Genomic DNA, 11,252 nt, shown 5'->3' with positions numbered 1-11,252 from the left:
GCCAAAAATGCTCTTATATTATAGGATGGACAGAGGGATACATCTTAAATATTTGTGACACCCCTATTTCACACACGATGAGGTATATGGCGAGTTGTCATTTTCTTTCTACTAGTAGGTCTGCTGCCTTGGTCTACCTATAAGTCAAGTTGTGCTCACTGCCCAGTTTAGCTCACTTGAAAGCAAGTATAATAGAGCTGAGTCAGTGGGCTATAAGGAATAAACTACTATATTTCCGCTTAGTTGGAGGAAAAAGAAGAGGAGAGAGAAGGTAAGCGGGCTCTTCGTGAAGAGTCAGCTCTAGCACGTGCTCCTAGGCACTTTGTGAGAATGAAAGGTGGGCCACATAATAAAAAAGTAGTACATTCTTTTGATGTACTATTATACATGTTGGCTATAAGATGGGCTGTAGATGACATGGCACTGGCTTATAGCCAGCAGGTGGCTACACTATTAACCATGCTCTGAACTTGACTCGTTTGGATGTGGGCCAAGTCTCTAGAAGTACATATATTTCTAAAAAAAAGACCAGAAGACTTGACCTCGTGTATGCAATCATGCATGTACAGAGCCTATCGGCTCGAAGTCGGAGGTACTATAGCCACTACGGACCAGCTAGCTAGGGTTTGACGTGTTCGAAGCCCTCATCCGAACGGCACCACCATCCCGTGGCCTCGCCGGGTACGGCACGCTGTATATGCAGACACGATCACGTCATTCTGGAACTCCCGACCGCGTGCGTGAGCTGAGCATCACGCTGCGCGCGATATATATTGCAAATATGGAGGCGGGCTTTTGCTGGTTTCGTTGGCGTACGTATGCACCAGGAAGTTAAGGATAAGATCATGATCCCTGCGATGAGAAAGGGATAAGATCATGATCGCACGTTGGGTATGGCCGGTCCTGGTTGTGCATGCATGCGTGACGCATCTCAGTTCCAAGTTCTTGCCAACTTTCTTTCAACACAGTACAATCATACATGCCCACAGACATGCACATACACTTAACTTGAGGTCTTGAGGATGAACTTGTATAAAAATATCCTTCCATGCCATGGGCAGTAGCTAATCCTGTTTTTAGTTGGCAATAGCTAATTCTTACGGCCCCTTTGGAGTAAGAAATTTCACAGGGTTGAGATTTCACGTGCATTGAAATCCCACGAGAATTTTGTTGTTTGTTTGCTTCACGGGAAAACCAAGGGACTATTTTATGATGTTTGAGCGGGTGTAATATTTTTATAAAATGTTTTGTAAAAGGATCCTTATGGAAAGAGGCGACACCCAGGCGACTAGGGTTTCCCCTCCTCACATCGCCGCCACCTCCGGTCTGCCCCACCTCCGATGGCCTTTGCGTCTTGGAGGTACGGAGGACCACGGCCCCTTCCTGGCGGAAGGGACCCCGGTCTTGTTCTTGTTTGGTTCAGTGTGTCGGTTGGGGTTGTGTGGCGGCAACGATGTCACCTAGTAGGAATATTGTCTCCCACGTCCGATCCCCGTTTCGATGGTGCGTCTAGAGTCATCGGAGGGCATGTGGTGGTCGGAGGGCATGTGGAGGTGTGTCCGTTGGATCCCATAGGATTCGATTGGTGCTGGTCTTCATTGGATATTTTTGGATCCAGTCTTCGTTTGTCCTCAGTCTTGTGTCCACAGGTTCGATTCTTCCTACCCGCACTTCTCTTCATCGGCGACAGGTTTTATCCTAGAGTGTTCGTCCTGTGGGGCACTAGGATGATGACTTCCCGACTGTGTACTACAATAAATTTTTCCCGGCTCCAGCGAGGAAGTGGCGATGATAGCGGCAGTCTTTGTCTCGCTCCAGTGTTGTAGTTGCCACTAGGTGTTCTAAGGACATGGTGTAATTTTTGTTATTTCGCATGTTCCTTGTACTGTCATGACAAATGATGAATAGATCGAAAGTTTTCTCACGAAAATACGGATCGTTACAAAAAAAATCTACACGGTCCAGTCATATGAGTCAAACAACTGACATGGTAGCTAATTTGGATTGGAGGGAGTATGAAACTCCTTTGAGCAAAATAAATAAATAAATTTAAGAGTCATCTTACCCGCAATTTTTTAAAATTCAACATGTGATTTTTCTTGAGAAGGTATGACTAGTTGTTTTCAAAGTAACGGAATATCCTCAGACAGGCAAATATTCACAATCTTTAAATTTTGTACTGGGAATATGCCTACTTTATCCTAAAATAATTTCAAGTGAAAAAAAATCCAGTCTGAAATTTCGATACTGATATTCCGGTACTCCTCAAAATGGCCAAAATTTTGAACGGGCTGCCGACTAGCATGAAGTCTTAGCATTAAGCATCATGAATAGCCTACAAAATCATGCTATTATATATAGGAAGTGTGGATCATGCTTGACAGCACAAAACACAGAAATACCCAATGTTTGAATTGACTGCCATCTAGTAGTCTATGAAGTCTTAGCACATGTATCACGAGTCTTCTCAACATGTATCACGAGTACTATATATAATTATATATAGGAAGTTTGAATCATGCATGACAACAGCACAAGATTATGCCAGAATGGCGTCAACCATACGAATATGAGGACACATACAAATAACCTCATCAACTTGTTCGTCCCATACCTAACTTATACAAACACAAATGCGTAATTTTCTTGTAATCTACACAACCAAAGGCAAGACTGACTTATAAACACCCCTCCGCAATGAAATATAAGAACGTTTAGATCATTTAGTGATATATAAGAGCGTTTAGACCATCACGTTGTGTTTAGATCATTCATGTTTATAGATCACTAAATGATCTAACGCTCTTATATTTCTTTACATAGGAGTACTTAATTAACAGAGATTCGAACTGACACACAGTGAAAAACGACATAAAATAGCACGAGAGGCACATTAATGAGGTAAACGCGTACGGCCACGACCTACAGTGCCAGCATGTGATCGATCAGCTTACCGATGGCGAGGCCCGACGAGCCGGCCTCGCCGGTGCACTCCTTCGCCGCCTTCTTCAGCTCGCCGGCCCTGGCCCGCATCTCCGCTCCCTCGCTCCCTGTGACGAGCCGCCTGATGGCGGCCTCCACGCCGCCCCTCTCGAGCGCGCCGGCGACCTCGAAGCCCACCCTCCACACGTGCTCCACGTACCTGGCGTTCCCCATCTGGTCGCCGAAGTGCGGGCGGCAAAGCATCGGCACCCCCTCGCAAACGCTCTCCGTCGTCGAGTTCCAGCCCCCGTGCGTCCAGAACCCGGCCACGGCCGCGTGCCGGAGCACCTCCTCCTGCGGCGCCCACTCCACCACCATCCCGCGCCCGCGTGTCGCCTCCTCGAACCCATCCGGCAGCCGTGTCAGCCCGTCCGCGGCGACCAGGCCCGGCCGGACCACCCAGAGGAACGGCACGCCGCTGCCGGCGATGCCCCAGGCCGTCTCCACCAGGTCCCTGGCCGACATGCATGCCAGGCTGCCGAAGCTCACGTACAGTACCGACGCCGCCGGCCGCGCATCTAGCCACTTCAGGCACCTCCGGTCCTGCCGCAGCAGGCTGCTCTCGGCTGCGGCGGCGGGCGAGAACAGGTGGAGCGGGCCGATGTCGAACACCGGCATATCGAGGTCACGCCGGAGCTTCACCAGCTCCCGCCGCTCCAGCGCGTCAAAAGTGTTGAGGATGATGCCGGAGGACGCTTTCACGGCTTCCACGACGCGCTCCAGCAGCTTGCACGTCAGGTCGTGGCGCTTGCCGAGCTGCATCAGGTCGCGCACCCGGTACGGCGGCAGCTCGCTCACCTCCGTCTCCAGCTCCGATTCTGCAACAAACCAGGGTCAATCGATCGATCCTAGAGATATTCGTGGGAATTATGCTACGTGCCTTGCACAGGGAGGTAGCCTCTCTTGATGAGGAGAGGGTAGGCGACGAAGCACGAGAGGCAGGCGGCGCTGCCAGTGCGGAGGACGAGGGTGCGCACGGAGAGCTTCGTGGCCACCTCCACCATGGACAGCAGGTGAGTGTCGACGATGATGCACGCCACGGCATCCCCGGAGTACTCTTCCAGGACGGCGGCTAGGCGGTCACGGAAGGGCGCCTCGCATGCGGCGTTGAGCGCGAGGATGTGGGAGACGACGTCCTCGATAGCGACGGGTGCTGGGCCGGACATGCCGTCGGGGATGGGGACGAAGCGGTACTCTGGGTGGCGGGATGGATCCGGGGCGTTGAAGTGGGTGTGGAAAACGGTGACGGCGAAGCCGCGGCCGTGGAGGATGCCGGCTAGCCGGAACATCGGGTTGATGTGACCCTGGTACGCCAGTGGGAACAGCAGCACGTGGCGACGGCGACCGGCGACGGCGCTGCCCCCCAACGCCATGGTTGGCGCCGGCCAGTACGGCGATGACGTCACGGGAGCATGGTTTTTGCTGGGTGCAGGACTCAGCATTGGCAAAGCTCAGGTGGCACTGGTAGTGTGGTACCTGCTGTTATATATTCAAAACTGCCTTGCGTACGATATTTTTCCCATACGATTTTGTACGACAAGACACAGGCCCGTTCCCAACGTTTGGGCCCACTACACTAGAACAGTCTGCTCGTACGCAAAATCGTATGAAGTTTGATCGTACGTATAGCAGCGCTCTTATATATTCAACCTTTCGGTCAATCTGAGTGGGCCGTTGGATCTTAATCCAACGCGGTTGCCCCGCCTTCTTCAACCTTCCATCCACCCCACGATTCTTGTCCATCTTCTTCCCGACTCCCATGCCAGAACAACCGGCCTAACAGCCCCCCACCCCCACGCAGCGAGAGGCACAGTTTTTTTTCTCGGGCCTGTGTATCAAACTATGCACACAATCATTTTTATTATGTTATTTAGCATAGTCTGGCAAAATAAATACAAAAATCAATCCAAAGCCACCTTTCTGGCGATCTATGTTGTTACACCAATAAGGTTTATGATGTGCCCTGACTGCATCAACGCACATCATCTAATTCGGTGGCCTCACGAAGCCGCCCTACAGCGAGCCGAGAGCACCAACCGATCTAGCTGACCCACAGCGCGCGCCACATGCGCACGCTCTAGGATCTGCCACCACCATCTTCCACTGTCCAATCTTCAAGAGGGATCGTCGCATTGACCTTGCCAGACCCAACTACCAACTACCATCGACATCATCATGGCGTCAGACAACACCACCAGCCAGCGCGTCCATCAACCAGCATCGAACGCTGAGACTCCACTGCATCACGTCGCTGAGAACCGTCGTCTTCAACGCAGTAGATGTAACAACACTCCACATGTTGGCCCCTCCAGTTAGAATCTGCTCCAAAACAATGCCCACCGGGAGGGAGAACGGCACAAAAGCCCGCCATCATCCGATCTAGGAGACTCAGATATAGGGTTTTCCTCGATGCACATGAGCGGCCGCCAATACCGTGCTACCTTCAGCCAAGGCCATCCCTCTAAACCACCCTGACCTCATGTTCTCCAGCGCCGACAACCCCCTCTCCCGGGCACCTAATAAATAGCAAAAGCGCTCTTATATATCTGCATCAATCTCAAAGATGTTTTCTCTCTCTATAAAAGGACAACATTCATATATTAAAACAGATCCTTACAAGCATACCATTAAAGACTTGCATTCAAATCCTTGGGTGTCCCGAAACCTCATTCCTCCTGAATCAGCTGATGTTGTGTTGTGAGCAGAGCTTGGCGCCACCTTTAGAATTATACATCAAAACCAGAGCCAGGCAAAAATTGTCGTAGTGGTTAAGAAGTTGTCAATACAAACCAGGAGACGTTAGCGGGCCCTATCTATGAAGCCAATCGCTGCCCCCGAGAAGAAAAGGTCCCCCATATCCAGTCAGGCAGAATTGGGGAACACGCACCTCACATGCTACTCTAAACTGGGTCCGGAGGACCCAAAATGCACAACCATGTTGCTTGTTCCGCAATACAACGTCACTGAGATAGATCTACACAGGAGAAAAACTAATCTACAGAAACAGATATAGGGCACACTACCCTCCACACGCCTCCTGACGACAAGTGGAAGCACTGCGAGGACAATGGCGAGATTCGGGGAGGGGGGGGGGTCGTGTCGTGGATCTAAGACTGACAGTAGAATGGGGGGTAGGTATGAGGAGGCAAGATCCTAGCTATGGTGAAGTTGTACACATGAGTTTTACGAGTTCAGGCCCTTCACAGAGGAAGTAACGGCCTTACGTCTCGGTGCCCTGAGGCGGTCGACTGGATTATGTGTGTGTGTGTTACAGGGGGTGCGAACCCTTGTGCTAGAAGAGGGGGGTGGCTTATATATATAGAGTGCGCCAGGACCCCGGCCCTCCTCCGTTACCAAGAGTTCAATGTACATAAAGAGGAGGCGTTATTGATAACGCCAGCCTTAAATGCCTTAATGGCCTTAAAGGCTACAGAGTGAACGCTTGTCCGTTGCTGTTTTGGATGACTCCTGGTCTTCAATAAGTCGAATGGATTCTTGTACGGTCGAGTGGTCGAGTGACCTCAGGGAGGAGGGGTCTCCGAGTAGCTGGTAGGTCGAGTGGATTGCACTCGACACCTTTGTTGGGCCCTCCCTGTTGTCTCTTGAGCTTCTTTGCTTCTAGGACAGTGACCTTGGATAGGGCGTATAGGTCAGGCCTATGACCCTACCCCAGGTCTATGTCATCATCATTAGCCCCCGAATGGATTAAGGTCCGAGTGAAAAGAAGGTTGAAGTTGATCTTGCTTCGAATCTTGTGTTTCACAACTATTAATTTTTGAACAGAGGCCAGTGTTGGAACTTCGGCTTCGTTTCAGTCGCCTTGATCGATTCAGAAATTGCCGATTGGATTTATAACGTCATCCGTCGAGTGTTGTTTTTTATGCGAAATCTTTGGCACGATTGGTTACGGCGTATCCCGAATTTCACGGGATTCGAAATTTCAGGGAAGCGCGCGGGGCGGAACGTGCCGTGGTAAGCGGGGTGGATAAATATGAACGTTTCGATTTCCGCGCCACCTTTTTCTCCACGTATCCTGCGCGCGATTGTTGAGGGATTTGACAGGATCGCCCGGGCCCACGCGTCAGCCACTCGGAAGTGGGCCTTTAAAAGTGATGAGGCCGAGGCGTTTGCACTGTGCGCGTCCATTCTTCTTCTTCTTCCTCTGTTTCTCCACCGCATCCGGCTTCTCCGCTCTCGACGCCGCCGCTCCGCCGCCATGGGTAAGGAAAATACGGCGGCGCTGGAACGCGCGAAGAAAAGGTGATAGGGGCGGCGAAAGGCAAGAAGACGAATAGGAGGTCTTCGTCGCGGTCGGGGCTGCCGTCGGGTTGGATCCAGGGCGATTGGATCCGATCCTCGCTTCGGCAGGAAGATTTGGACGAGCTGGCCGAGTCCGGGCTGATCGTCCACAAAGCTGCGCGGTTGCCGGAGGGCGAGACGGAGCCGCAGTCACGGCCGGGTGAGTGTGTTCTGCTCGCCACCCATGTCGACCGCGGTTTCTCGCTTCCTCCGCATCCTTTTTTCCGGGGTTTCTTGAATTTCTTCGGGGCCCAACTCCATCATTTTTCTCCCAACACCATCACATATCTTGCCGCGTTCGTGTCCATGTGCGAGAATTTTTTGGGGTGTCGACCGCACTGGGGTCTTTTCAAGCACATTTTCACCATCCTCTCCTAGACGGTGAAGAAAGCAAATTCGAATGACGAGAAAACCCACATGATCCAGATGTGTGGGGGTTTGGGTATCCAGAAGAGGAAGATGAGTTCTTTCCCTTCGATGACCCTTCCTGAGTCGGTCAGGGGCTGGCAGTCGACCTGGTTCTACTGCCAGGATATCGCGACCCTAGGCCAGTCGACTGGACTTCCCCCTTTTTCCTTCGATCGTGTTCAGACCCCCTCTCCGTTGAAAGTGACCGCCGCAGAGAAGGCGGAGACAGCCATGCTGGTCGAGAGGGTCGTCCAGCTGATCAACCAAGGCGTCACCGGCATGGATTTGTTGGAGGTATTCCTCAGTCGGCGCATCCAACCACTCCAGGCTCGTGACCACTTTATGTGGATGTATTCCAGAGCTGGCGACACCGCTCGGGTTCATCCAGAGGAGGTGCTGGCCAAAACAGTGGCCTAATGGCTGAGGAGTATTACCGGAAACAAGGACAACCCCAGGGGCGCCAGGAGAGTCGATCCTTTCAGCGACAGCAATCAGCCAGACAAGGTTCGGCCGCTATAACCGATTGCATATGGATACATTTTCCGACTATTTTTTTAATCTGACTGATTTCCACTCGTCTTCTCGTCTTGTAGATTTATACAGAGATGTACTCAATGTCCAATGGCGAACAAGCTCTGGTGCATGACCATGAGGGCGAGGACAGCGCGGAGGAGAGTGGTGACTGGGAGTCGCCGGACGACGATGATGAAGACGAGAGCGATGAGTCAGACGACGAGGAGGTAGTCGACTCACCGCCTCGTTCAGAACGTCGATCCAAGCAGCACCATGATCCAGCGGGCATGCGCGGTAAGGCTATGGCCTCGAGCGCTCAAGCGCAGAAGCGCGCTCGGTCTTCAACTCCGGAGCTGGCGGAGAAAGTCACCAAGCAGCCCAAGATCAACCCCTCAAAGGCTCGGAAGACCTTGCCTAAGATTAAGATGGATGTTCCTGTTGCCTCTGGGTAAATGTTCTTTCCGTGTTTCCTTGCTCTAACTAATTCTCCTGTTCTGACCAAGTGGATGGTGCACTTTTCCAGCCCAGCCTCTGCCGCGACTGATATGGATATCGACAAGGTCCCACACGACGAGGAAACCGATGACGCGGCTACCTCCAAAGCTAGTAAGCCTGCTCGACTCGAATTTATTCTGTCGATTGGATTGTTCGTCAGTTGCATCTCTGATTTTTTTTTCTGTTTGTTGCAGCTCCATGAGACGTTGTCGTGCTTCCGAACGATGAAGAAGAAGTGCCTCTGAGGGAAAGGGGGAGGAGGGACAAGGGACTGAGCGAGAAAGCGCCTGAGGTCCAGGTTCCTCAGTCGACACTGATGCCTGGGACGGCGGTCGAGCGATCCACAGATCCGGCTCGCACCAACGTCACTTTTGCTATCCCGCTGTCGACTGATTGCTCGTCAGGGTCGGCTGCTCAGACTCCTGCTGCTCCAATACAACTCCACGCATCAGACCCAGCGGCTGCGTCGACTGCCCCGCCATCATCGCTTTTCACTGCGTACCAAACTCCAGACGACCCACCGAGTGCCGCCAAGGAAGCTCTTCTTCAGTTGAACCTTGTGATGGGGCAGATGAAAGTGGTGCACGAGGCCAGTCAGGTGGCCTACAACGCCGGTGCTGCTCTGCAAACCAATGTCCAGGTTAGTTGATTTCCGACTGATCTTGTTTCTTATCCGATCACCCACTGGGGTTTGTCTGCCTTAAAGTTGTATAGGTCTTCCACTTGAGTCGACTTGGATTGAGTCGATTGAATTTTTGAACTAGTGGGGGCACGCTGAGTGCACCCACTGGGTGTAGTCCCCGAGATCATAGTTGACTGCGGGCAGTCGACTGTGGTCTGAGAATCTGAATTTTCTCACTCGGTCTGGGCGGATCATGCCGAGTGAAAACCTGAACCAGTGGGAGCACGCTAAGTGCACCCACTGGGTGTAGTCCCCGAGACCGTGGTCCACTGCGGGCAGTCGACTATGGTCTGAGAACAACTTTCTTCGCTTTTTTTACGACTCGAGCTGGGCAGACCATGCCGAGTGTTGAATCAAACCAGTGGGGGCACGCTAAGTGCACCCACTGGGTGTAGTCTCCGAGACTACCGTTGAATGTTTGATTTGGCGGTAGTCTTAGAGTAACTTTCACTGTGATGCTCTTTTGCTTCTGTCGACTGATATGTCTTATATGTTGACTGCAGAAATCTTGTGATCTTGGGGCTCAACTTTCTACACTGAACAAGCAGCAAATCAGCCTCAACCTTGATCTGGAACTGGCCAAGAAGAACCTCAAGACTGCTCGTGACGAAGTAGCTGCCATGGGAGGTAACCAATCCTCAACTGTCCATCTTACGACTAGCACTTTTCCGTGTGTTTTTTCCTTTTTTAGTCACTTTGAACCGGGTGACTTCACTCGAACAGATGTGCGTAGTGAAAACCGTCAACTCCAAGCTCGTCTGAAGAATGGTGTTTCTTTAGATAAAATGAAACAGGCTCTGGAGAAGAAGGATCTGGATCTTGCTGCTGCCCAGAAGGAGGCGCGAGAGAAAACGACACTTGCTGACAAGAAGCTTGCTTCAGTCGGCAAGTTAGAAGAAGAGAACTTGATGACCCACAAGTATAGGGGATCTATCATAGTTCTTTCGATAAGTAAGAGTGTCGAACCCAACGAGGAGCAGAAGGAACTGATAAGCGGTTTTCAGCAAGGTATTCTCTGCAAGCACTGAAATTATAGGTAACAGATAGTTTTGTGATAAGATAATTGGTAACGAGCAACAAGTAACAAAAGTAAATAAAGTGCAGCAAAGTGGCCCAATCCCTTTTGTAGCAAAGGACAAGCCTGGACAAACTCTTATATGGAGAAAAGCGCTCCCGAGGACACATGGGAATTCGTCAAGCTAGTTTTCATCACGTTCATATGATTCGCGTTCGGTACTTTGATAATTTGATATGTGGGTGGACGGGTGCTTGGGTGCTGTTCTTACTTGAACAAGCATCCCACTTATGATTAACCTCTATTGCAAGCATCCGCAACTCCAACAAAAGTATTAAGGTAAACCTAACCATAGCATGAAACATATGGATCCAAATCAGCCCCTTACGAAGCAACGCATAAACTAGGGTTTAAGCTTCTGTCACTCTAGCATCATCTACTTATTACTTCCCAATGCCTTCCTCTAGGCCCAAATAATGGTGAAGTGTTATGTAGTCGACGTTCACATAAAACCACTAGAGGATAGACAACATACATCTCATCAAAATATCGAACGAATACCAAATTCACATGACTACTAATAGCAAGACTTCTCCCATGTCCTTAGGAACAAACGTAACTACTCACAAAGCATATTCATGTTCATAATCAGAGGGGTATTAATATGCATAAAGGATCTGAACATATGATCTTCCACCAAATAAACCAACTAGCATCAACTACAAGGAGTAATCAACACTACTAGCAACCTACAGGTACCAATCCCGGACTTAGAGACAAGAATTGGATACAAGAGATGAACTAGGGTTTGAGAGGAGATGGTGCTGGTGAAGATGTTGATGGAGATTTCCCTCTCTC

At 50.8% G+C, this 11,252-nt stretch overlaps 1 protein-coding gene across 1 annotated transcript; it reads right to left on the bottom strand.

Annotated features, from left to right (window-relative positions):
* Window positions 1-2,586: 2,586 nt before the first annotated feature.
* On the bottom strand, window positions 2,587-4,459 carry LOC123123546 (DIMBOA UDP-glucosyltransferase BX8). Its single transcript, XM_044544070.1, has 2 exons — window positions 3,863-4,459; window positions 2,587-3,800 (listed from the first exon to the last, which is right to left on the bottom strand). The coding sequence occupies exons 1-2, from the start codon at window positions 4,422-4,424 to the stop codon at window positions 2,923-2,925; spliced, it is 1,440 nt and encodes a 479-aa protein (XP_044400005.1). The 5' UTR covers window positions 4,425-4,459; the 3' UTR covers window positions 2,587-2,922.
* Window positions 4,460-11,252: the final 6,793 nt, after the last annotated feature.

The sequence above is a fragment of the Triticum aestivum genome, chromosome 5D (genome assembly GCF_018294505.1).
Source record: "Triticum aestivum cultivar Chinese Spring chromosome 5D, IWGSC CS RefSeq v2.1, whole genome shotgun sequence".
In the NCBI taxonomy this organism is placed as follows: domain Eukaryota; kingdom Viridiplantae; phylum Streptophyta; class Magnoliopsida; order Poales; family Poaceae; genus Triticum; species Triticum aestivum.
This window is presented reverse-complemented; position numbering and strand designations above follow the sequence as displayed.